The sequence below is a fragment of the Amblyomma maculatum genome, chromosome 7 (genome assembly GCF_055883805.1).
Source record: "Amblyomma maculatum isolate TAMU_Amacu chromosome 7, ASM5588380v1, whole genome shotgun sequence".
Classification (NCBI taxonomy): domain Eukaryota; kingdom Metazoa; phylum Arthropoda; class Arachnida; order Ixodida; family Ixodidae; genus Amblyomma; species Amblyomma maculatum.
This window is the reverse complement of record NC_139350.1, coordinates 106,343,584-106,367,944: the sequence shown is the minus strand read 5'-3', so window position 1 is coordinate 106,367,944 and position 24,361 is coordinate 106,343,584. Positions and strand designations below refer to the sequence as shown.

The 24,361-nt window shown below is 43.6% G+C and overlaps 2 protein-coding genes across 2 annotated transcripts; one reads left to right on the top strand and one right to left on the bottom strand.

Annotated features, from left to right (window-relative positions):
- Positions 1–8,445: 8,445 nt before the first annotated feature.
- Arpc5 (Actin-related protein 2/3 complex, subunit 5) lies at positions 8,446–15,580 on the bottom strand. The gene is made up of 4 exons (XM_084609316.1): positions 15,308–15,580; positions 14,657–14,729; positions 9,296–9,472; positions 8,446–8,710 (listed from the first exon to the last, which is right to left on the bottom strand). Exons 1-4 carry the CDS (start codon positions 15,451–15,453, stop codon positions 8,648–8,650), a joined length of 459 nt encoding a protein of 152 aa, XP_084465442.1. The 5' UTR covers positions 15,454–15,580; the 3' UTR covers positions 8,446–8,647.
- Positions 15,581–15,711: 131 nt separating this feature from the next.
- On the top strand, positions 15,712–24,100 carry RpL35 (Ribosomal protein L35). The gene is made up of 3 exons (XM_084609315.1): positions 15,712–15,818; positions 16,214–16,350; positions 23,810–24,100. The coding sequence occupies exons 1-3, from the start codon at positions 15,735–15,737 to the stop codon at positions 24,039–24,041; spliced, it is 453 nt and encodes a 150-aa protein (XP_084465441.1). The 5' UTR covers positions 15,712–15,734; the 3' UTR covers positions 24,042–24,100.
- Positions 24,101–24,361: the final 261 nt, after the last annotated feature.

Here is a 24,361-nt window from a genome sequence, read left to right as displayed (position 1 = left end):
ATAGTCATTGCTTACGGTGCTCAACTAAGGAGCAGGCACCTAAGAGCTGCACTTTGAAACAAGCAAATGGCTGTCATGTGGAAAAAATTCTCCATATCTCGTAATATGCCAGTACAAATGGCACAGCTCAAAACAATGTGTGAACACTTTACAGAGCCTTGTTGTGCCTGCATAGAGCAGCCTTCTTCAGTGAAAGGGTTGCAAATATTTTGCTGTTGACATTTCTCAAACCTTAGCTAACAGTGGAAGCAACACAACTGTGACAAGCCTTTCTGACTGAAATGCATCACTGTTATTCTGCCATTAACAAGACACATGGGGTGTCCACTCCGCACCCGCTAAGGATCTTGTTCAAAAGAGCATAATCATCGCCATCTCCTGGATTCTCCCTGAAAGGCGGCATCACAACATAACAAACAAGATTGCTCATCTACATTGGAAGGCAAATGTGGAGCTTCGTCTGAATACATACATTGTGAGCATACCCCGGCCGGCAAAATCTCAAGTGCTCACCTAGGCTTACTCAAAATTTTGGTCAACCTGTGGGCTTACACATGCTTCGGCTCACTGAACTTGAACTCAAACTTACTTAGACTCGCAACTCACTCGGACTTATTCCAACTCATGACTCATCCATAGTAAACCACTCGTGACTCAATTCACTTGGGCTCCCTCACTCATCTCACAAGCCGCAGCTCATCGACTCATTTTGACTCACAACTCATCTTATGACTCAACTAGACTCACTCACTCATTCCGACTCATCTGGATTCATTTGCTCACTTCTACTCAAGTCATTTGGGCTCACCTACTCACTGAGCTGCGCAATTTCTTTAGCCCAAGTGGTCCTGACCAAGGCAATTATTGTTAGGTAGGAGGCTTTTTTCTTTGTGGTTTGGTTGATCATTTTCCATGTGAGTCAAGTTCCATGTATGAAGCAGCCTTAAACAAGTCTGAAAGGGCTTGACGGTTTCTATCCACTATAAGCTGCGTATCAGTGGCATCAGGGTCGATGGAGAATACCTCAGTAATCTGCGATTCGCTGATGACATTGCCTTGCTAAGTAACCCAGGGGATGAACAGCAGATAATGATTGATGACCTAGACAGTAACAGCATAACAGTAGGCTTAAAAAATCAATATGCAGAAGACTGCGGTACTGTTCAACAGCCTCGGAAAGGAACAGCAGTTCACAAAAGGTAGCGAAGCACTGGAAGTGGTAGGCGATTATGTCTGCTCATGACAGTTAGTAACTGCAGATCTGGACCATAAAAGGGAAATAACTAGGAGAATAAGATTGAGATGGAGCGCATTTGGCAAGTACTCACAGACTATAACTAGCAGCTTACCGGTATCGCTCAAGAGGAAAGTATACTATAACAGTTGCTTCTTACCTGTACTACCCAACAGGTCTGAAACATGGAGGCTAACGAAGAGGGTTCTACTTAAGTTGAGGACAACGTAGAGAGCTATGGAACAGAGAATGGTAGATGTAACGTTAATAGATAAGAAGCATACAGAGTGGGTCAGAGAAATTACTCGAGTTTAACATATTGAACCAGCGAAAGATGCAGAAACATGAGAAGTACGTAATGGTCACCATGTTACTCGTTACTGACATTCTAGTCGAAATCGAGAAGAAATAGGCATGGGCAGGACATGTAGTGTGGAGAGGATAACCGATGCTCTCTAAGAGTAACCAATTGGATTCAAAGGGGCGTAATTCCGTTTCCTCAGCGGTAGGGCCCCGCAACTTTTCACCTCACTGGTTGCCTCTCAGCTGATTAAACAGTGATTGTTACCAAGAAGTATCTCTGAACGCAACCTAAAGGTAACATGCACTCACTGAAGGCAGGAAATGATTACGGTGAAGGTAATTGAATAGGGTTACCGTTGTCATGCCGTCACCTCTTTGCTTTGTTCACGGCTGGTTTTGCGGCTATTAAGAATGAAAAACATCCCATAATGCAACCTAAAGGGGAACACACCCCAGGAAAGATCTTGGTAGCTTATTCAAAAAATTCAGAAAAAAAGTTGCATTCACAAGATTCGAACAGATGTCTTATTCACTCAATGCTCAGATAAATAGTGTCAATCCATTGCGCCACTAAAGCAACGAGTGTGGCAAGCTTTAAATGCACTCTTATTCATTTTTACAATATTTCCGCTAACTGCCGCGTATATAACTGTCAGGATGGAAGTTTGGGCGAGTTGGTGAGGGTTTTCTTGCAATGTCGCCAGGTGACGCTGCTCAGAGGACGCTACCGTTGAGAGAACGGAATCACGCTTCCAAGGGAAGGAAAGAGTAGCAGGTGGTGGCAGAAAGTTAGGTGGATGGAAGAGGTTAAGAAGTTCGTAGAGATCAAGTGGACGCAGCTAGCACAGAACCGGGTTAATTGGAGGAAAATGAGAGGCCTTCGCCCTGCACTGGGTATAGTCCAGCTGATAAAGATGATCAGTGGCAAATCCATCACGTGCAAAGCGCACAAAATACACCAGTTAGAGCATGCAGGAAAACGCTCCACAAATTCCTCTCTTCCAGTCACCCAGAGACGGTGCCAAGCCAAAACCACCACATCCGCAAGCATCCTTTGCTGCAGTAATAAATCTCCTCCCCGACCACCCTCGTGCTGTCACTAAATGGGAGAAAAAAAGGTACACACAATCGTCATGAAAACAGATCATGATCGCAACTTAAGTACGGACTCACTCATGACACAGGTCAAGATTTAAATGCGAGTTCAGACTAACTCACAACTCAGATCATGATCTGAACGTGAGCATGTGCTCATGACTCAGATCATGATTTGATTGTGAGCGTGAGTGAGTCTTAGTGAGCCGACTCATGAGTGCTTCCGCTGATATACACTTGTGAGCTTCTTTTCTTTAACCACAAGTGTTGCTGCTTGCACAGTTGAACTGAAGGAGCAGAATGTTGCAACTCGTCAGTTGGTGCCGTATGAGAAATAAAGGAAAGCATGAAATGAATAGGCTGAATGTGCTGCCTCAGTAGTAGACTACTGTCAGCGACTGCCAGCACTCCTTTACTGACAATCACGTGGCCTGCAAACTATGGTCTCCAACGTACTCTATCTCAATGCACACACAGTGTAAGTTGGCTCTTTCTAGCACCTGATTCATCTTCCATCTTGTTGAATGTGCTTTCAGAATAGCATTCCCAAAGCAACCGGAAGTAGTTTACTCCTTCGTACAACACTCGTGTTATACCAACTAACCCACAGTGGCATACATGCAGAACCTCTCTTCTATTTCAGTGAACTCACAAATTTTTCTGTATTTTAGCACACAATTGGTTACCCTTTCCCATTCCAAAATATGCAGTGTTTGTGAAAATGAACAGTCAGACCACTGCCCATTAATGATAGCTTGCCACTTCAAAATAAGTGATCTGGACGCCCGACTACTGTGCTGGAGCTCCCGTGTTTGATCCCGACCGTCGGTGCCAGCGTTTAGATGGAGGCAAAACAAAGAAGAGTCCTTGTACTGTGCTATGTCAGTGCACGTTAAAGATCCCCAGGCGGTCAAAATTACTTCGAAGACCTCCACTGGCTCCTCTTTCCACTTCCATTTACCTTCCTCCCTCTCTATATGGTGCGGTTCAGGTGTCCATTGAACAAGTGCGATAGATGCCGAGCCTTTCCTTTTCTGTGAATCAATTATTATTATTATTATTATTATTATTATTAAGTTGGTCAAATAGTCCCAGGTAGTCCAATCATCTTACACTCTTATGGCACTCAGGTATCACATGTTCAGGTGAAAAAGGTAAAGCATGCTCTCGTAAGCATTTAATACAGCCTACCAACAGTAAAACTTTCAGGCATAATCTGCAGTGTACTGTGTTACAAGTTGTGACTATGCATACATTAGTGAAACTAGAAACTGTGCAGAGGCTGAAGTAGCACCATTATGTGGGGAAGAAAAGTGTTTAATCTTAAAATGCGCTATTTGAACATTCTGAACCTCAAGAGCATGATACAGACTGAAGCAACAGGTATAGTACACATACTGAGAATATAGAAGAACCATCGAGCACACCTTTGATTGTTGCAGCAGTGCCCTTTTGAACACACTGATGCCTATGCAGTGTAACTGCACCATTAATAGTTGCTTATTCGTTTATTCATTTCCAGCATTGTCCAATTTGAACAAGGCTTCCTTGTAGGATCCAAAATGTCAGCCAGCTTTCAATTCTGGCTCATGCACACTCAGCGTTTGCCTTTTCACATTTCCCCTGCCGATTGCAGTTGGTCTGCTGGCTAATGAAAACAGGATGCGAAGTGGGTGGCTCTGTGGAGGACATGTGCAATGTAAGCCAGGAGTTGTTTTGGCCAATGAAGCTGTGCACGGTCCACCTGTTCAAAGGTGGGCGAAATTTCCTCGTTACTTGCTGCTAAAGCTAGGAAACTGCGATTTGCAAACTGGCTAACGCTTTTGTAGGCTGTTGCTGTCAAGCAACAGTTCATAGACTCACTTCGGCATATCTTTCGGTACACCTTCTGGTCCAGTCGTGCCCAGGGGTAGCACGGGTGTTGCCAATGCAGTGTCTAGCTACTAGTTTTAATGTAAAGTGCATTCAAGACCTGCTCTCGGGGTTTTCTGTCACTACATATTGAGTGAAAGACTCAGAAACTGCAAAAGTGCCTGCTACTCTCACCTTCACCTAAACCCAGGTGGGCCTCAACTGAAAAGGAAGAGTAAACAGAGCAGTGGGTGCTCACAGTACTGTGCCATTCAGCAGGGTGTCTAGCAAACCCCCATTTTCAAACTCCCCGATTTTTACAGGTTTTCCATGATTATTTCAGTTCAAGTTCCCTGATGAGTGAAGAGGTTCAAAAATGTAGCTGCTGATGATAATGAGCAAAGAGGAATAATTCACAATGAAAAGCTATTTATTAATCATATTCTGCAATTTACAATAGTGAAAAGGCTGTCATTAATGTTAATGGCAATTAAGAACATCAACAGTTTATTGAAAATTGAAAGCACACTGATGCCAGCCTCGGAGCACGTGACCGCCCACCCCGCAAACAGCCGAGCCAATTCAATCTAATAAGGCTGCGCGCGTGTTTGGCAGCGCGGTTATTCCTGCTTTTTGTCGCGTATTACTCTCACACAGTGCTTCCACATATTTCATTGAGTATCCACCTAATGTACATATAGGTTCTATTGTGGCAGCTCAGCCATGTGGTGGCGTCGAAGTAATATATTGCACGTCGCCTTGCGGCGCGGCCGCCGCATGATGGAGGCGCAGCAAAAAATAAAAAAAAAAATCTAGCTTTAAAGGAAAATGCACTGCAGAACATATATCGTCCCATTTTCCCTGACTTGGCAAAATTTTTGATGATTTCCCTGACATTTCATTGATTTTTCCCGGTGCATAAGAGCCCCAGTGCGCACTGGCTAGCCAATCTGTGTGAGTGATGGGTACTCACAAATAGGCTCCTTCATACAATCAACGGCAAAAGAACTCGCGAGGGAGAGATCCCGAAAATGCACTCCGCAGCAGATAAATTTGGTTAGTATGAATCAGACATTTTTTTGTTGTTGTTAGCAGCTGCTGTAAAAATGCTGGGCAGTAATGCATGCTTGCATTGTACAACTACCCAACTCAGAATTGAAAATTTTGAGCAACATGTCCATATTTACGTGCTATGGCAACAGCATTATGACCACCATTAGCAGAGCAACCAACTGCTGCTCATCATGAGTTAGGTAAAAGAGGCCAGTAATGTAACAAGTGTACTCGTCTCACCTGCTAGTGAATTTGCACGAACTGCGAGAATGCGGCATCCGTCAAGTGAGGGCATGTTGAAAAAGAAATTACCACTCGTTTGGGCTAGCGGGTTATTAACAGTACAGGCAGTGCAAAAACATAAAAAACGGTGCTGACATGTACTGTTAAACGACTGCACCTGTTAAAGGCCTCATTAACCTATGCTTCAAAGATGTGCATCATGCCAATTAGGCCACGGGCTCAGTGACAAGCACGGGCTACGAGATTTGGTGCACACTTGGCATAGCACCAGGGAGGTGCCCAGAGTGGAACGTGGTGGTCCCAGCTGCCGCCGCTTTATACAGGTGCCACAACTCCAACTGGCTACTGCACTGAAAATAAGATGACAGCCTCTTGAGATATGCCGAAGCTAGGCTTGCACCGTTGAAGGAGATGCTAATGCATGGACAGATTCTTAGCTAAAGCGGCCATTGTTTATTTCCGCTAAGGAAGACTATAGTTGTAAAACTTGCAAAGAATTTATTTTCCACCAGTATTCCAGTAATACTTTCCTTCCATGATACACCATAGGAACAGGCCACTTGAAAATGATTCAGCTACCAATGATTGCAGTTAAGTTACTTAACTACCACCTACAGGTTCCTATGTAATAACTGTAGTCCTGTTTTTTAGCTTATATAGTACAACTCCTTTATAGTAAAGTCACTGGGACCGGCAAAAATCTTTACTATATCAGGGTCTTTACTATATCAGTTGTTGGTGATGACATGGTCCTGAAGATGCTGTCTGGTAATTAAATGCCTAGTTACTGAATACATCTTGTGGCTTAATGAAGAAAAAAACACTAAAATACCTTCCATCTATCTCTTATCGTCTCTTCGTAATTTTTTCAGTTATAAGATATTTTGTTGATATCTTGTGGAAGGCGACGTGGCTATGAATACAATACAACAGAGTTTGATTTCATGTAAAAGCCAAGCCCTTGCATGAACACGGCATCATCTTCCACTGTTTCAATCCTTTAAAAAGCAACAGATGAGAAACGCGTGGCAGTCTAGCGGTGCATAACCACACACACTGCACCTCCAATTCTTACAGCCGCTGCCTTGTGTGACAAATGTTTGGCGGTTTTTTCCCATCTCCATTTCTAGCTACACTTTTACTCTCTACTTTCCGAACGAACCGCACCGCCTCCTTTCCATGTTTTTTAGACAGCTTTACTTTTTCTTTTCCTACACGCTGCATGCTTCCCCTCATGGCTCCAAGGCATACATAAAGTTGGCTTCTCCCAAGTGCTGCTAAGTCTAGTGGTAAAACCATTTTAGAAAATGCTCAGCGTTTTTTTCTTAAAACAAAAAAAAAATTAGCCTTGCGATTATAGGTAGTGCACGTGCAGTGATGTCATTTCATGGGCCGCGGCCAGACGCACTTTTAACAAATTTTTATCAAAAATGAGGCGAGACTTGAGTGCCCCTCAAATTTTTTACCTGTCACATGGAAATAAATAAAGCACCTCATGTTTAATTACATGTTGTGAGTAAACATCCTGCTGAAAACATTTCAGGTAACTGGCACAGACTGTGCTAGCACAGCAGAGATAAGAAACATGCCAAGAGAGCATACGAACTCTCCACTTCAACATGCAACTGTAACCGTGTCTAAAAATTGTCCTTGCCTGTCACTGGCTTTCATCACTTTGGGCTCCACTGCAAAGCGGAGCACAGCCTTTGCCATAAGAAGTTGTTTCTTTCTGATCATTGTTTCTTTTTTGATTCTCACAAGCATAAAATATTAGCCTCAGACAAACCAGTAGCGTACAGACAGACCGCTGTGCAGCAACCAGTGCAGCTAATGAAAGCAAATGCAAAAGACCCACTACAGTTTCTCTGCAAGCCATGCCCCAGGGCTAATCACAAAACCACTTCTTTTAAATTGACGTGGTCTTTGATCCTCAACAGAGTAATGTGGAACAGCCAAGTGGAATCTTGAATATAGGTACTATTAAAATTAAAAAAAGATGTAAGAAAAAAAAAACATACGAACAGCACAAGTCTAACCTACAACTGCCCATTTTACTCCAAGCTGACAAAATTTTGCTCCCCTCAAATTCCTAGTGATGACTACACAGCAAATGTCATGCATGCATGCTTGCAAGCACTGAAGCATGCCTGTCCCTCCTTTTCTTTTCTTGTAATCTGAGGAGTGTGTATATTTAATATGATTAACCAACTTTCCTAGATTCAACCTTATTAGTCAGATGAAAGGCATTTCTATCAGTATGACTGTCCAAGCATATAAGTTGAGCATTTCAGGCCACACAGAGAGGAAGGGACAACGTAAAAACTGTGACGTAATTATTCTGTAGACTTGGTCTTTTTTTTTTTTTTTCAGCATTTGGCTGCAGAAAGAAACAAATTACCAAGTGACCTAGGGCGTCACTTCAACTAAAGTGGTAGAAATGTGGCTTCAGGGTCCCTTCGAGTTTCTCATTGTGAGGCTGTATTAACCATATGATTTCTGGTGCACTACTGGTAAAGCTTAGGTAAGCAGCTCTGTGTTTGCACACAGAGCCGCTTACTGAAGTTTCACCTATAGTGGTTGTGAGTAAGCATAAGAACAGGGAAACAGGTTGCAAGAGACAGGCACTTCATGCACCCCTTTCCCTGGCTTAAAAGAAGACATTAAAAAAAGACGGAAACAAATGTTTACTAAACATTGGGGATGTCTGTGCATCACTTATGCTGCAACAGCCATGCCTATATACAGCACTCGTCATGTCGTTGGTCCTTGTGTGCACTCAGAGCCCATGGAAAGCAAGAAATGTTGGTTGGCACCATTGACCCCAGCAGGCTCAATACTTTTAGCAGCTGGGCGCCGTGCAAAAAGGTTTCATACTCTCTTGCGGTCAGTCATGACTCGCACTATGGATCCAATGCCACCAGCAGCATAGGCCTGCAAACACAACACATGAAAACAGGCACTGTTTTCAGCACTTCCAGAAGTACAATGCTTTCTTTCTGAAAAGCAATGATCCTGCTTTACTTTCTATTTTTGAATTTTGAATGCAGTGAGTAGCCTCTAAAACGACCTTGAAAGACCACAGCACTGTACATACCAAAATATAAACAGAATTTCAGTGCTGTCACTGCTCTGACAGTGTGTAGCTTTATAATAGCACAAGTGCTTGCTAGGTACTGAATTGAACTACCAATTAAATTGTCAGTATTGATACAAATAAAGCGGTTTTCGCCTATTTTCATTTAAAGATCTACCTGTTGTTCAATGAGGGCAGTGATGACATCACTGCAAGTCCCACAACGTTACGGCAGTGAAGCTCAGTCTAGCACCCCTGATTGGGCACACTTTCAAAGTGCAAAACTTGCTAACCTTCTAAATACTGAGAAACAAAACAGCAACGCATGCAACTGAATGCCTAAATAGGTGACAAATAACCAGGAGTCAATTCACTAGACGTAAAAAAGTTTAGGTTACCAGTGGGCGGGAACAAAAGCACCAGGCAAGGTGCAGGATGCCTACCTTCTCATGCCAAGCCAGTAAGTGGCCTGAGCTGCCTTCCGAGGGGCTCTCAAAGCCACGGTAGATGTACTTCATAAGCACGTCCACTGATTCACGGTCCAGACTGCCAACTGCCTGTTCCATCTCACTGGCCTTCACCGCAAGCAGCACACGCATGGCCAGGGCACTGGCGGCATCCTGGAATCGAGAGGAGGGCTCTAAAATGAACTGGGGCACACAAAACTCCATAAAGGAAGTAAGGTGGTGGCTAGGTGCTGAAAGCAACTGGGAGAGCACTGCTGACTGCCTTTGAAAAATTCCCTGTAAGACAATGAAAATTAGGCAGTATACACCGACATCTAAATGGTCACTATGCACCAGACCTTGTTGAAGATTGCGCTCACTTTACTACAGTAGACCTTCACTGATATGTTCCTGGTTCATACGATCTCCCGTTTCATACGCTCAAAATCGTGGGCAGTAAAAAATCTCCCATAGAGTTACATTATTTTCGTCCCAGTTAATATTTTACTGACTAAAACGATTTCCGGGTTACTACATTCAAAATCTAGACTTTGTAGTCGTATATAATACAATTTGCGATCAACCTGACATGTGCTAACGAGCCCATTGCGACATGAGTCTGAACAGGGGCGCTCACTCGCCATGGTTGCTTTCCTGCAGTGCCTAGGTGCAAAAGGATAAAGCATCAAAGAAAGCCAACGAGCGAGGTGCCCGTTCCCGCAGATACATGTTCTCAAGAGGAGAAGCGCAGTGGCTTCTTTGCGGTGCCTTAGTGCCTTATGGGCATAGGGGTGAACCATTTGATAGCTACAACTATTTGCTTGCATACGAACAGGCCAGGTCTGGGGGACGCAGCGTGAGCAAAAACGCAGTGAATGAAAGCCATCGCGATGGCTTCTCCACGTCATTGGTGTAAGGGGACGAAGCAAAGCAACTAGGGAAGCGATCCTGGCTCGTCACTGCCTTCTACAGAACAGATCTGTTACTAAATCTCTTCTGCGCTTAGAAAAACACAAATATGAATTGAATTCTGCGAGAGCTAGAAGAGAAGCTGTTCACAATTGATGTCTATAAATGCTAACCTACACTTTTATGCAGTGAAATTCTCCGCTCTAATGCCTTTGTACCTCATTCAATACTTTTTTTTTTTTTTGAGATCAGGCAGTTCGAATGATATGTATTCCCATAGCATCCGATGATACATAGCATTTCCCATAAAAAAAAAATGCATTAACGAGGTTTTACTGTATTCCCCTTGAACATCCTATCAATGCACATTGCACACTAACACATCAACCCAGCAACAGTGTCCTGCTTGAAAAAGATGCATGCATACATATACACCTAATATTCATGTTACCAAAGCCACAATAAGTTAGTAGCTTTCCTGGATAAAGTTGAGTTGCATATTCCTCTGGGTGCACTCCATCAAAGAAGGCCTGCCTACCCTACCAAAGCACAATTTTTCCAAAAATTTTCAAATGTTTAGGACTGTGCTGGTCCTTTTAAGCATGACACTTACTGGATGCAACTGTACAAAACAATGAGGTAGCCAACATGGCAATGACACAGCTCAAGAAGTAACCACCACTTGCGAATTCTCACTTTTTTTGTCAGCCCACGTTCCACCAAGCATGCTTGTTGCCCACAGTGCATAGAGGCCATGTTAATTTTAATCCCTTTTTTCGATCCCACAATGATGTGCAAACAGCTGGGAGCCAAAGCAGAGCATGCAATGCATGCTTCAATTCGAAAGCCCTGCACCACACGTCACAGCTGTGCTTGGTGTTGAAACAGCTGAAAAAGGGACTCTTCTCTTTGCAGGTATGTAAATTCCTACTATTCAGTTTGTCATGTTTATGCTTAACAAAAATGAAACACTCCACTGAACTTTAGTTCAAGCTTGCATACCACGCACAACATTTGCTCCTGATGCTACAATTATAAAAAAATTCTGAATATATTGATACGTGGCAAGAAGGTTACTCCGAGAACGCAACGGCTGACGACTTGAGTGAATTTTCGGGTAGGTGCCAACCTTCTCGTAGTACCAGCTACCATTGCTATAGCTTCGTCTTCCTTCCGTGTCACTACTGTCGATCGTCGTCTTCTTTAACGTCCAGCGATGCAGGCCATATATGTAATAATATTCTGCACAATGCAATTTTAGCCACTGCCAAGGAGTAGGCACACCAAATTTTAGCTGTGAGTTCAATTTTTGGAATAATGCGCAGCACCTTACAAAGCACGAACAGCCATGCAGATTTCAAAAAAAAGCGGTAAATATTTTAAGTTTGAATTTTTGCACCCATAGTGCTTCGTCTTCAATCGCCGAACAGCGGCCGTGATGCGACGGACAAGTTTGTGGCCCCGTGAGGTGCACAAAAGCTGGAGTATGGTGGCTGCTTTGTTCATTTTAACTCACAGTTTTTTCATGACTCATGTGAGTTAAACTGATCTGTGAGATCACAGACATTGTTGGTGACTGAAACCACAACTGAAACTGCACAAGAAAAAAAAATTCAGTTTTAATTCCACATCATGAATTGTGTGCACTATTTAAAAGCAAAATACATGTATCCAAAATTTTGTGCCTCTACTCTTAATGCAAATGCCAGCAGCACTATGTCAAACTCTATGTACACATACAATCGAGTTGTCACAATGATAATTGTAAACTGCAGGGCTCAATGTCTCGAATGCCACAAGCACCATGAAATATGTCGTAATGGAACGCTGCAGAATAATCCAGACTAGTGGGGATTCCTTTTAACACGTGCTTGTACCACAAGCCCACATGTAGGCATTTTTGTGTTTCATCTCTATCAAAATACAACCAGGATCAAATTCTATGCATACGTTACTATGTTATGCTTCAGCCTTGGGGTCAACAGCTGAGTGCCAAAGCTGCTCAGCAACTGTGGCAGGCATGTTTACTCATATAAATCCTTCAGATTACAGTGGCTATAAGGTGTGCTTATAGACCAGTTACAAAACCTACAAGTCAGCTTTCCTGTGCAGCAGACATTCCTGCACAATGGCGGCATAGACTTACTTTGGGGTAACAGATGGGTGCAGTGCTGGCACATCGCCTGGCGAGTAGGGTAATTCCTGCACCCCTGGCCCATTCATTGTTGTCGCCCCACTATTACTCTATTCGGTTAGAGTCCTCTATTCTAAATCTTCTTTCCTCACCCCCAGAGTGACAGTGCTCCCCCCTTTATTCCCGCGTTAATGCCCGAAAACCTGTTCTCTCGCAATGGCCTGTGCAACGGGGACTGCATCCAAAGCAGCGAGATGCATGCACTGCACCGAACTATTATCCCCGAGTCAGGTTCTGTCACCATTGTGCATGAATTCGTGCCTCACAGGGAAGCTGAATTGTAGGTTTTGCAACTGGTCTGTAGTCATCACCTTCCACAAAACAAGTTCTTCCTAGATACTAAAACTGCTAAGATATACATAACGCTTTCCGGTAGCAGATTGAAACATATCCATGTCCAGGCTTGTAGTGATACATGCCACCAGCTCTAAACACACGTTACGATGGCTTGAGGCTTTTAAATTCAAAGCCACTATGTGGTAGATCTTTGCAAATAAAGGCACATATAAGGATTCCAGAAAATTAGGAATTTTGAGCAGACAATAAAGTTGACGTCTTTTTAATAACAGTGCACACTGTGACCACCAAAAGGAAGGGGTATGTGCACGACGCACACTTGTTCAGCCGGAGTGCTTTGCTCGCCACCCACATGCACCCATGAATGGCCTGGGGTAAACACTACTTGGCACTTTAAACGGTAAAAGCACACTAAGAGGATATCATTCATCGTTTTCACTACAAATTTCTCATCAAAATTTCACAATTTCATAAAACAAGGCCTTGCTGAAATTCCTGTGCTGCGGCTGCTACCATGCCCCAAATATTTGCGCAATGTGGATAATGGAAAATTTGACGACAGTCGAGGGCTCTTTGTCAACGTGAATGCAAGCACATATATGGGTCTCTCTAGCCAGGTCTCTTTAGCTACACTTATTGTCAAAATACCGTGAAGCAATTTAGGCCAGCCATCTGTATACCTCTAAACAGTTCAACACTGGTGCACGACACCATGTTAGTGCTATTCTGCATTAAACTGGTGCGATGTGACATTCTTTACAAAGCAGGCAACAGCAAAAATTTGATCCAAATCGATCATGGGTGGCAAGCGAAATAATGTTGCATAAGCACAATTCCATGTTAGCAACCACCTCCCATGGGACTTGATTTACAGACGTTGCATTCTTTCTGATGACATATAGTAGAAGATATATATGCATGCATGTACGGTGGCATTTACTTTCTGGGTGCTCTTCTCCATAGGTAGCTCTGATATGAAAAAGAACACATCCACACTGAAAGTGAAAGAAATGCACTTTACTCCTTTGGTTTTAGTAAATTCTTTGGAAGCATAATGCCCACAAAGCATTTTCTGCTCCAGTGCAGTATTCGGAAACAATTGGATTAGTTATTTTCTGCAAACTAATTCTTTCCTTTGCATATGATTTAACTGTACAGGTGTCGCAAAAATATTATGATGCATGCTTCGATGATGACTGTGAGATGTATGGTCACTAAAAAGCACCAAGCAACGACGAAGAGATGAGTTCACAACATTTTCAGATTAAAGGGGAACATAGCACCCAGGTCTACCTTATCCCGGAGCACAAACATCTCAGCTTGTCTAACGACCACATCTCAATAACCCATCATCATCCAGCAACGCCAAATGCCTGGGTGCTCCCCACGTCACCTTCATCGCCAGAAAAATGGGAGATTAGTTTTGGTGGGAAAGGCCCTGCTTCACATGCGCTACCAGCATCCGGATATACAGTAGCTCACAGCTCCGAGCTTCTGACTGCTGCGATGGCTTTAAAAGCATACAGATAGGCTCCAATTAGAGCCTGTGGGCCACCGGACGCAGGATGAAAAAGTTGCATCTTCGATTACATTATTTCTGTTTGGTTTATAGGGTTTACTGTCCCAAAGCGGTTCAGGCTACGTAAGACGCCATAGTAGCGGGTTCAGGAAATTCAACCACCTGGGCTTTTTTAACTTGCACTGACATCGCCTAGGACCCGGGCGTGTTGCTTTTCGTCTCCAACGAAATGCCGCCACCGCGGCCGGGATCGAATTCGCGTCCTTGGATTTAGCAGTCGAACACCCAAAACCATATCGGTGGGGATTTAATTATTTAATCGATGACCGAGCTTATTTAATCGAAGACCGAGCCTTCGTTGAAATCACGACCGGCTTTGTTGAAATAAACACAATCTTGTCAGTTGGAACGCTTAACATGCAGGACAAGATTCACTCACCTTCACGATTTGGCACTTTGAGCCAATAGGGGCTGTCTTCAGAATGATCTTCAGGGCGTCCACGGTTTTTCCCGTGATATAAGTTAAGGATGGTGGCTTTTAGAACAGACGCTTGGGCAAGTTAAAAAGAATGAGCGCGAAGTTGCTTGCTTTGCACCTGTCAGCAGCAACCGCCTGACGCATCCGCATAGCTTCCTTCCGGCAACCCATTCGTGATTTCTTTTTTTAAATCCCCTGTGGTGTCGATCAGAATATGACGATACGCAGGATCAGATCGGCCCTATGCGTGACAATAGGCAAAGTTGCTCGTGATTGGCGCCTCACCAGTAATTTCCTGCGATTCGAGTCGTGCACTGGTGCTCCCCAGCGATGCGCAACTTGCACTACATGTGCGCGTTTAAACACTCAGACCAAAGCGGTCAGAGAGGCAAAGCATTGAACCTCAGCTCGTCGCGAAAGCCCACTTTACCGCTCAGTCACGCGTGAGAAGCGACGAAACTGCTGAGTCGCGGTTAAGAAATTGTGAACCGACAAACGGTACGGTTGACCGGTTTCCTGCCCGCGCTACTCAGGAAAGTTCCACCAGGGTACTACCCGAAACGGGCAGCTTCTGGATAGCGGCTATCAGTAAAAATAGCAGAGAAAGGATATTCATTGAGCAGGTGATTCACTTCTTGCTCGTCCGGCCCCGCCGGCGGTGACTGTGCGTCCAAGGTTTCTTCTTCTTTGTAGTTGTCTTCGTTGTACTGATCGATGTCGATTTTGCGAAAAGCCGAGCTTTCCGTGTTCTTGGACATTGCTAGCGGAGATCACAGCAGCCGAACAAGAGAACGGACAAACAAGCTAGACGAACGAAAAATACAGGCAATCGTACCTCACATCACACACCCACGATCGCTGAAAAACGGACAAGTAAACTGAAAACCTGAAGTAATCCAGATAAGAGTAAGAACACAAAAATAAATTTTAAGCTGCAGTAAAAAATGACGTATATAAGAATAATTAATAACTAGCACAAATATTATTAGTGGTTTAAGTATTACTTTTATTATTTTATTTTCAACATATATAAGTGATAATGGTTTTGTGCGCTGTGGAGTTTGTGCTGCCTCACCTTTTCTTCCTCTTTTCGAGTCGGTTAGACGACGTTCACATCGTAATGGTGAGTGCTGTTATAATCGTTAGTAATCGGAATTTATGAGTGATCGTATAAATGGTAATACATTTCAGGCACGAAGTTGGCTCCTTATTTACTCATTTAATGTATTATTACTCTTTGCGGTCTTTGTAAATAATTAGTAGTGCGCCTGTTCGGCGATCGGCTATCCTTCGGGGGTGCCGCATAGAAGTAGCTTCGTGGTCTCTCTCGATCGTTTTACGTGGCTATCAGTGTTGTGTTTGCGTGGCAGAGTTTCTGTACAAGTTAATTTAGTTGCCGCTAGTTGGTGCTCACGAGATTGCAGTCTTCCCAAGAATGCATTCCCGTGCTGCATGATTGTCGCTGAGCCGCATGGCATGGCGCTTGCTGCCGAGTGACTTGTATGTGCGATGTTGCAGGCCAAGGTAAAGGCACGCGAATTGCGGGGGAAGAAGAAGGAGGAGCTGGTGAAGCAGCTGGAGGACCTTAAGCAGGAACTGGCTGCTCTGCGAGTCGCCAAAGTCACCGGTGGTGCCGCTTCCAAGCTGTCCAAAATGTGAGCGGCCGTTCGTTGGCGCAACGAGAGATTGCTGCTACCGTGCCTCGCAGCGTGACTTGAGTCTGGCCCAAGCCACGTTTCGAAGACTGTGCAGCGTTTTTTGCACTATTGTAGTGTAGCTGTGCCTGCTGCGGGGCTGATGTGTTGGGCAGTTACTGTGCATCGTTGTCCCAGTCGTTCGAAGATTTCGCTTAGTAGAGCAGAGTCCCCCCCCCCCTCTTTAAAATAAGGGACGTAAGTGTTGCAGCATGTCGACCTCTATCACTTTGTTTTCGCGCTTTTTACGTTAGCCAGCAGTGGGCATCAGTATTGAAGGCTACTTAATAAAGGCAGTGTCGAACAGTGCCTGCAGAATTTCCCGAGGGAAATTCTCCTGGCATTCTGCTATAATTGGCTACAGGACATGCCACATTGTCTCGTAAAAACAGTGACACACTTCATATTCTTTTGGCCGTTTTTCTGCCAATAAACTGCAATTAACTGCCCATGCTGCATGCACTGCAATGATTTCAAGTATCTAGAATGCCCTTTGGAGGGCGACTGCTTGCAGGAGAAGTCTTGTCTGTACTTTGTATACTTAATGCTTGTCAGCCAACTATTACCCAGCCTTCTAGTGCTACAAAGTAACGCTGTGGAATCCTAGCCTGTTGAACATAAGTGCTGCCCGCACACTTGCCATAAGCAAATATGACTGTAGTGCAAGAAGACTTCAGAACCAAGAGAGAAAAAAAAAAGCAAGTTAATATTTGGGGCACTGCAGTAATATGCATGTGCCACTGTGAAGCTTGGGCTTGTGGTGCTTGAGCTAATGAACTTAAGCTGAATCATTGGCAGGTAGTACTTTACCCATATGTGGTAGCAGAGAAGAAAAAAAAATTGATCTTTCGATTTATTGGCTTGACTGTGGGCATGCGGCTACTGAGCCAGAATACCCGGGTTTGAATCTGACCATGGTGGCCTGTAGAGTTGCAATGGAGGCAAACACAAAACACACTTTTGTGCTGTACAGCTCTATTCATTAAAGATTCTAAGGTGGGCTTAATTGGTCTGAAGCCCTTCACTGTGGCTTGCCTAAGTCACTTTGGGATTTTAAACCTCTAATGCAATACCATGATCTCTTTGTCTAGCCAATCGGAGAGTGTAGCAAGAATTTTGACTAATCCTGCCAACTGCCTGTAGAATAGTAAAACATCTGCCTGTACAGCAGTAGGACATCAAACTGAGCTAATTGATTCATAATTGGAACGCTGTCTTGCCACTCGTTGCAGCGTTTTGTGTGTGTGCAGTAGAATAGACACTGCCCAACATAAATGCAGATTTTACTTGGTGCTTACACAGAGCTGCCTGGCAATTTTATTGTTGTGGACTGGAAACTGGCTCAGAAATATTCAAGTGTACAAGTTTTGTGTTGTGTGAGTGCAGTTACCGCAGAAAGCACGTTTCATTTGCATATATTGCAAGTTTAGCCTAAGCAGAAATGCTTTTAAAGTGCCGTACTATTTTCAGGAATTTCAATGGATGGCTGTGCCCTTTCTAATGGGTTGCCGCTGCTTGTATTGCATGGTGTAGCCAGAAAGTCCCTACTGGCTGTTTGAAATACATGGGAGGATATATCATTGACTTGAGTTAAAACTCTGCTTCCTCATGAAACCTGACAATTGTAGTTTTAGCTTTGAAATGAGAGACCACCTTCAAATCTCAATAAAAAAAAAATATTGATTTCACTTATTTAATCAACCCTGAACAACCATGTTGCAAAAGACATTACTTCTTTGCCTAACTTATGTTGGAAGCTACAGCTCATTATTACCCTTACCCTTGCTTTAGAACTGAAATGCTATCTGTCCACTCATGTCTTTTCTTTCTCCATAGTTCACACTTCAGCACCCACCAGTGAGAACTTTTGCCAGAAATTGCAGGTTATACTTGCTTGCAGGTCTCGTCTGTAATGAGTGGACCTAGCGAGTTCACAGGATTCATGTCCGACATTGGCAATTGTGGATAGCGAATTTGTTTCCTTTACCAAATGTGAATGGCTATTGCATGTAGCTCTGGCAACAGTGACCTCTAATCAATTAATGTTTGCATCACAGGACACTCAAGCAATAAGCAGGAAGTGCTTGTGTGACTCGATCTGCCTGGCAATGCTGGTTGCAGGTTGTAGAGTCACTGGAAAATTTTCAGAGTACTGCAAAGGTGCCTGCGAGCGCCATTATTCTTCCAGACAGCCGGACCCAGCCGCCGTCTGAACGGCTCCAAGAATGCCAAGCAGGCTTTGTTGAGGCATTTTGTGTGAACTTAATTCTTTTGCGGCGCCGTCATTAAGTGAAGGAAAAGTAACGCGCTGGTCGCACAGATTTTCACCCTGCAAAAAAAAAAAAAAAAAAAAAAAACGGCTTACTATGTCATTGCTATCACCGCGCGGTTGTGAATATTGTACTTTTCATTGTGTAATGGTATTTCTTTACGTTGTTTCATCGGCATATGCCTCGTGCCGCCAATTTGCTAGAACATCGCACATTGATGGCATCTCTGGTTGACACACACTTGACATTTCCACCTGCGAAAACACAACTATGGTTGGTTGGTTTAGTTATGGGGTTTAACATCCCAAAGCGGCTCGTACAATGAGACACCGTACTGGAGAGCTCCGGAAATTTTCAACACCTGGGTTTCTTTAACGTACAACTAGAAATAAATAATTAATCTGTGCATAAATAAAAAAGAGCTGCGGCGGTCATCGATCCGATCCGCACACGAACATGCAGAGTGTGTGTGATTTCGCAGAACTGAATATAGATGCATCTGATGACGGCTGGCTAGATATTTAACTTAATTTGAGGGTAGCTTTTGCAAACTTCCGCAAGTAAAATGGACGCTGCATATTGCTGCGCACGTGTGGCACACGGCGTTGGAAGGTATAAACACATGTTGCCATCAGACGAACCATGTTCACATTGAATACTTTGTGCGCTTCTTTCGCGGCTAAACAAACAAAATTTCAAACCAATGAACCAGCGTATTTCGTGCAAGGTGTTCCTTGATGGCACAAATTTTTCCTGGTTGATTCTGTGAAGCCACACCTACCACTGGTGCAGGTCATTCTTTTCGTCCAGACACAGAAAAAAACTTATTTCTAGACTTAGGCCTGGTGCCGCACCAGAGACATAGCAGAATTTCTCACGTGTACACTGCGAGAAACGATCGGAAAAAGAGGAACTCCCATACAAGACGAAGTATTCCGCGCACGCGCTTGGAAGGGATATGGAGACGCGAAGTCATGTGACGCGGATCAGCCAGTAGGCGAGCGGCGGCGCGGGGAAAACGAATGCGGTACTCTGAAATTTTTCCAGTGACTCTAGCAGGTTGCAGTTGTCAGTGCCCCCTTGTGGACAGGAAATTTTTCCATTTAATAAAGAAAGCGATAGCCAAACAGTTTATTATATAAAAATTTAATAATGATGCATCAGCAAAGGCAGATAAAATTGGCAGGTCTGTCCCATGTGATGTCAGCAGTCTGGCTAGCAAGTATTTCCCATGCAAGCAAATGCATCGTCGACGCTCTTGTGTAGTAGCCATAGTGGGTTAAGTAAAGCTACAACTGGTGCACAAGAAAAATCATTCAGATGAGGAAAGCTCAACTTGTCTTTTGTACCATGAAAACAGCAGTGTTTAACGCGTCTCTCATAGTCCGAGTTGCTTTGGGACGTTAAACCCCACAAACCAACCAACCAGCAGTGTTTAACTGTTTGTGTACCTACAGCTATATAAACAGCACTTACATCTGATACGGTTTGAGAAGAGGCAGATATGTGCCGACCATAAACCACTGAAAGATCCAGAAACTCAAGACTGTTCTGCAACCAAACATTTTTACAATCTTGTAAGAATGGCACGCCTTCGCAAAAGACTACCGCATAGCCCGTTAGGTCCCTGGTTTCACTGTTTTATTGGTGTGATTAGAGAATGGGCGCGCCAGAGCTTCGGAATAAAATTTGGATAGGCGTCCAAAATTTCTACAACTATGAGGTGCACATTTTTGTATATTGACTTATTTTAGTACAACTTTTGTTTTGGTATTTTTACTGCACTTCACACAGTTTAAGCAGTTTGTGTGCACTTCAAAGCTGGATCATATAAATTCTCTGCTAAACAGTTTCTTGCAAGGCCTCTCAGCCTCATGTTTGTTTCTGGGTTCCTGAAATTTAACCAAAGCCATATTTTTACTTTAAAAAATGCTGCGTACCAGATTTTTTATATTCTGAAATTTAATTTATTTTTATATTAAATGCAAAAAGTTTGCAGTTAAAAATTTTTGCTGTTAAATGAAATTAGTTTTTAAAAGAAAGTTTAAGTAGATACTAAGACCGTTCAGAATTTTTTTTTTTTCATGGTTCCAAAAGATCTGACTTTTCATAATAGCCAATTAATGAATGCTCATTTAACACAGTCGGGGGTTGTGTCTTTAAGAGGCTTGAAGCTGTGGTCAAGATTATGCCGTGTTTGTTTTTAAAATGAACTTTTTTTCTGGAGTCCTGCAGCAGTAAGGGATTTTTTTTTTTTTTTTTTTACGAAACAAACTGAGGGAGCATAGTAGTCATGCAAGAAGCTTGGTTTAAACAGCACATCCTCTGGTGATGAGGGGCACCCATGTCTTAGTGCTGTTGTGCCAAGTCATGTACGGCCTTAGTTGAGTGTAGGGGTTTGCTTCCAAGCTGCACAGTGTGTGAGAGCTTTTGGCATTCATGGAGTACTTTATTGGTGCCGCTTTGCGTGGAGCACCAAAAGGAAGTTTCTCGTGTAATGCACATTTCTGCAACGAGTCTATACGAGGGACGAGAGAAATGATTTCTGGAGATTCTGAAAACTGGGAATGAATTGCTAGCCACATTGCATGGCTTAAAAGCCAACCCTTGAGGCTCTAAATCTAAACTTGGACAAAGATTGCACATCATTTTGGTGCATGGAAAAGTATCACTGCCAATTGCGTGGTCACTTCGTGAGAAACGATGACACTGAATAGTGGAGCCAGAAGTCATTATAACACATTATCTGGGGGTGTGTCTAATTTGCTCATTTTCAGTTTTGTTTAAAAAGAAAAGACGTGTTTTGGTTTGAGTGGCATTTTTTAAATGGATGCAATTGTTGTTTACTGAGGCTTTGAGCTGTCCATCGGGAATCTGCACTAACTGCATAACTGCGCAAAATTAAAGGGTTAACTTGTTTCTTAGTTATTGACTATCACTGAGAAGAGTTATTACAGAAACTTAGTGGTCTGCCATGAATGAGAGATTGTACCTGATATATTTTTTAATTTAGAAATACTTATTTTAGGAGTTTAAAAAAATGTTTGCTGACATATCTAGTGTAATTATTACACCATTCAAGCGTGCAAGTTAAAGTGCACTCGCATAAGCACTTGTTGGTACGAAACTGACTACTGAGAAACGTGTTTTAAAAAAGAAATTGGAACCTCCAAGCTTGAAGTTCAGCGAACTGCTTTTTAAAGTAGTAAAACACTCAAAAAATGCATAAAATTTGACACCGGGTCATGATTTGGAGACCCCCTAACAACAAATGCCATGAACAATAACATCTGCCCCCTAACTGAAAATGGCGTAGCCGCAGTGGCCCACCACGCTTAATTTGGAAGTTGCGTACGCGCTGACGTCATGTTTTTTTTGTGATATTTTGCCCGTCACTATTATAAAATAATTCCACGAATGAAAATATGTGCAAGACACATCAAATCAACTTGTATACATATCTTATTACATAATACATTTGTGACGAAATTTCTGCCGGCGAGGCTACGCACTCTGCCCTTAGTCTGTTTTACGAACGCATTCCTACCTGAGTGCACATTTTGGCAAGCACACTTATGTTACACTGTTTAGCAGGGGTAGAGCGCACTTCTCATAGGTGACACTCTCGTAAGTGCACTTTATTTTGCGCACGTTAGTCCCCCAGCGGGCACACATTGACGTGGGTATGCAGCCTTCAATTGCTGCAAGTGGGTGGGTAAGGGTGTAGTTATTGAGCTGGCCTCATGTGAGGGCTATCAGTGGTCTGGGCCCCTATAAAATAAGGTGGGTGAGACAGTTGCACAGATTGCGCCATTTGATACATATTTAAATTTTCTGCGCCATACTGTGCCAAAAAGGCCAGGCAAGCGCAGCACTTTATTTTTTGCCCTGCATGTTGCGGCTTTCGGAGGCGTCCAAACATTTGAAATGGTTTACTATAGCGATTGCTATTCTATTTGCACTGCGCTTGTACGTTTAGCCAATGTGGATATTTGGAAACTATGGGGGGGTTGAACTCATGGTCTCCATTGCGAATTCCAAACACTATTGGTGGTAGCATTTCACGTCACATCGCTCGACTGGCTCATCTTTCATAGGATTGACACATGCGGTAATGCTAGTTAGGCAGGAAAACTGTGCTTTGACGGCATTGCGAGCCGGTGTGCCATGCCCAGCACCAGCTGGGGAGATGAGGTGCAGTGCGGCCCATCATAGCATTGGGCCGCAGCGCAACCAATGGGTAGCAATGAACGGCGAAGAAAGAAAATGGTTGCTTACGTTGGGGAGCACAATGGAACAGACAAAGCACGCATGGATGATCACAGTCTTTTGTAAAATCTTGTTAATTTGATCCCCTTAAATTTTGACTAGGAGTGCGGTCCAACCTCACGTTTCATCGTATGCTCATTATTACGAACATGGTAGGGTTGCATCAAGCTACAACCCACACAGCCAGCCCTGCCGATTTTCAATTTTGATGGAACTATGGTGTACAGGCACTCGACGAATGGAGTCCCCCACTTCCACAGTGTACAGCTCAGTGGCATAGTTTTGGTTTCCTGAACTTCATGCAGTCCCGTGGCTGGAGCCAGGCGCGTGCATCAGTCAGTCGTGCCAGTTTGAACGCTGCTTGGCGAGTCACTGGTCTGATTTTTATTTGAGGGTGCTTTTTAACGCCTATGCACATTCCTCTCGCTTGAATCTCTCCAATACACTGAACCTACACTGGTCACACGCTGTCACAGTCCATGAAGTGAAATATCCTCAATATGAGGAGAGACCGTTTGTAAGCAGACATCACTTTTACTGCGTTGCATTGTGAAGAGGGTGGCGGAGGCCTTTATGTTTAATGAAGATTTACATTGACCACATGCTCTCATGTTGCTGCTGAAAAATTAATAACTTCTTGCTTCGCAGCTGCTCCAGAACGCATATTTTCCTGCTGCAAAACTTGTTTTGGTCGTGCCACTCCTGTAATAAATTGACGTGAAGCATAACTGCTTGCAATGCCTGGCAATGAGCAGAATGGCAGAGGGCACTCGTGTCATACAGATTCAATTCACACTTAGTTCCAGCTTGGTGTAAGAGATGGGAACTTCTGTTTGACAGGTATTGTGTTTTGAGTGTCTTATGTGCCTGTTGTTTTGCAGCCGAGTGGTGCGGAAGTCCATTGCACGGGTGCTGACAGTCATCCACCAGACACAGAAGGAGAACCTGCGGAAGTTCTACCGAGGCAAGAAGTACAAGCCCAGGGACCTGCGGCCAAAGCTGACCCGTGCCAAGCGCCGCGAGTTGACGCCCCACGAGAAGCGACTGCGCACGCGCAAGCTGACCCGCAAGCTGGCTGCCTACCCACCTCGCAAGTTTGCCCTGAAACTGTGAATAATACTGCATGATGTTCACTGACAGCCAGCGTGGTAAATAAAGGGTGTGTGATGTGATCCTGCTGCTCTTTACTTGGGCTCAGAAATAGGGGCATAGTTCTACAGTGGTGACCTTTACAGAAATGTGGATGCATCATTCAGGGATACATGCCTTCACTGCACCTTCAAGAGCATATTAATGAAATGCAGCGGCAAAAGAAAGTGAAATATAAAAATATGTAGTTAAATGTAAACTACAAACGAACCAGTTCTCTGTATTAGTACGTGTAAATGCACCTTTTCTAAATGTACAGTTCATGTGCAGTGTGATAGTTGTGG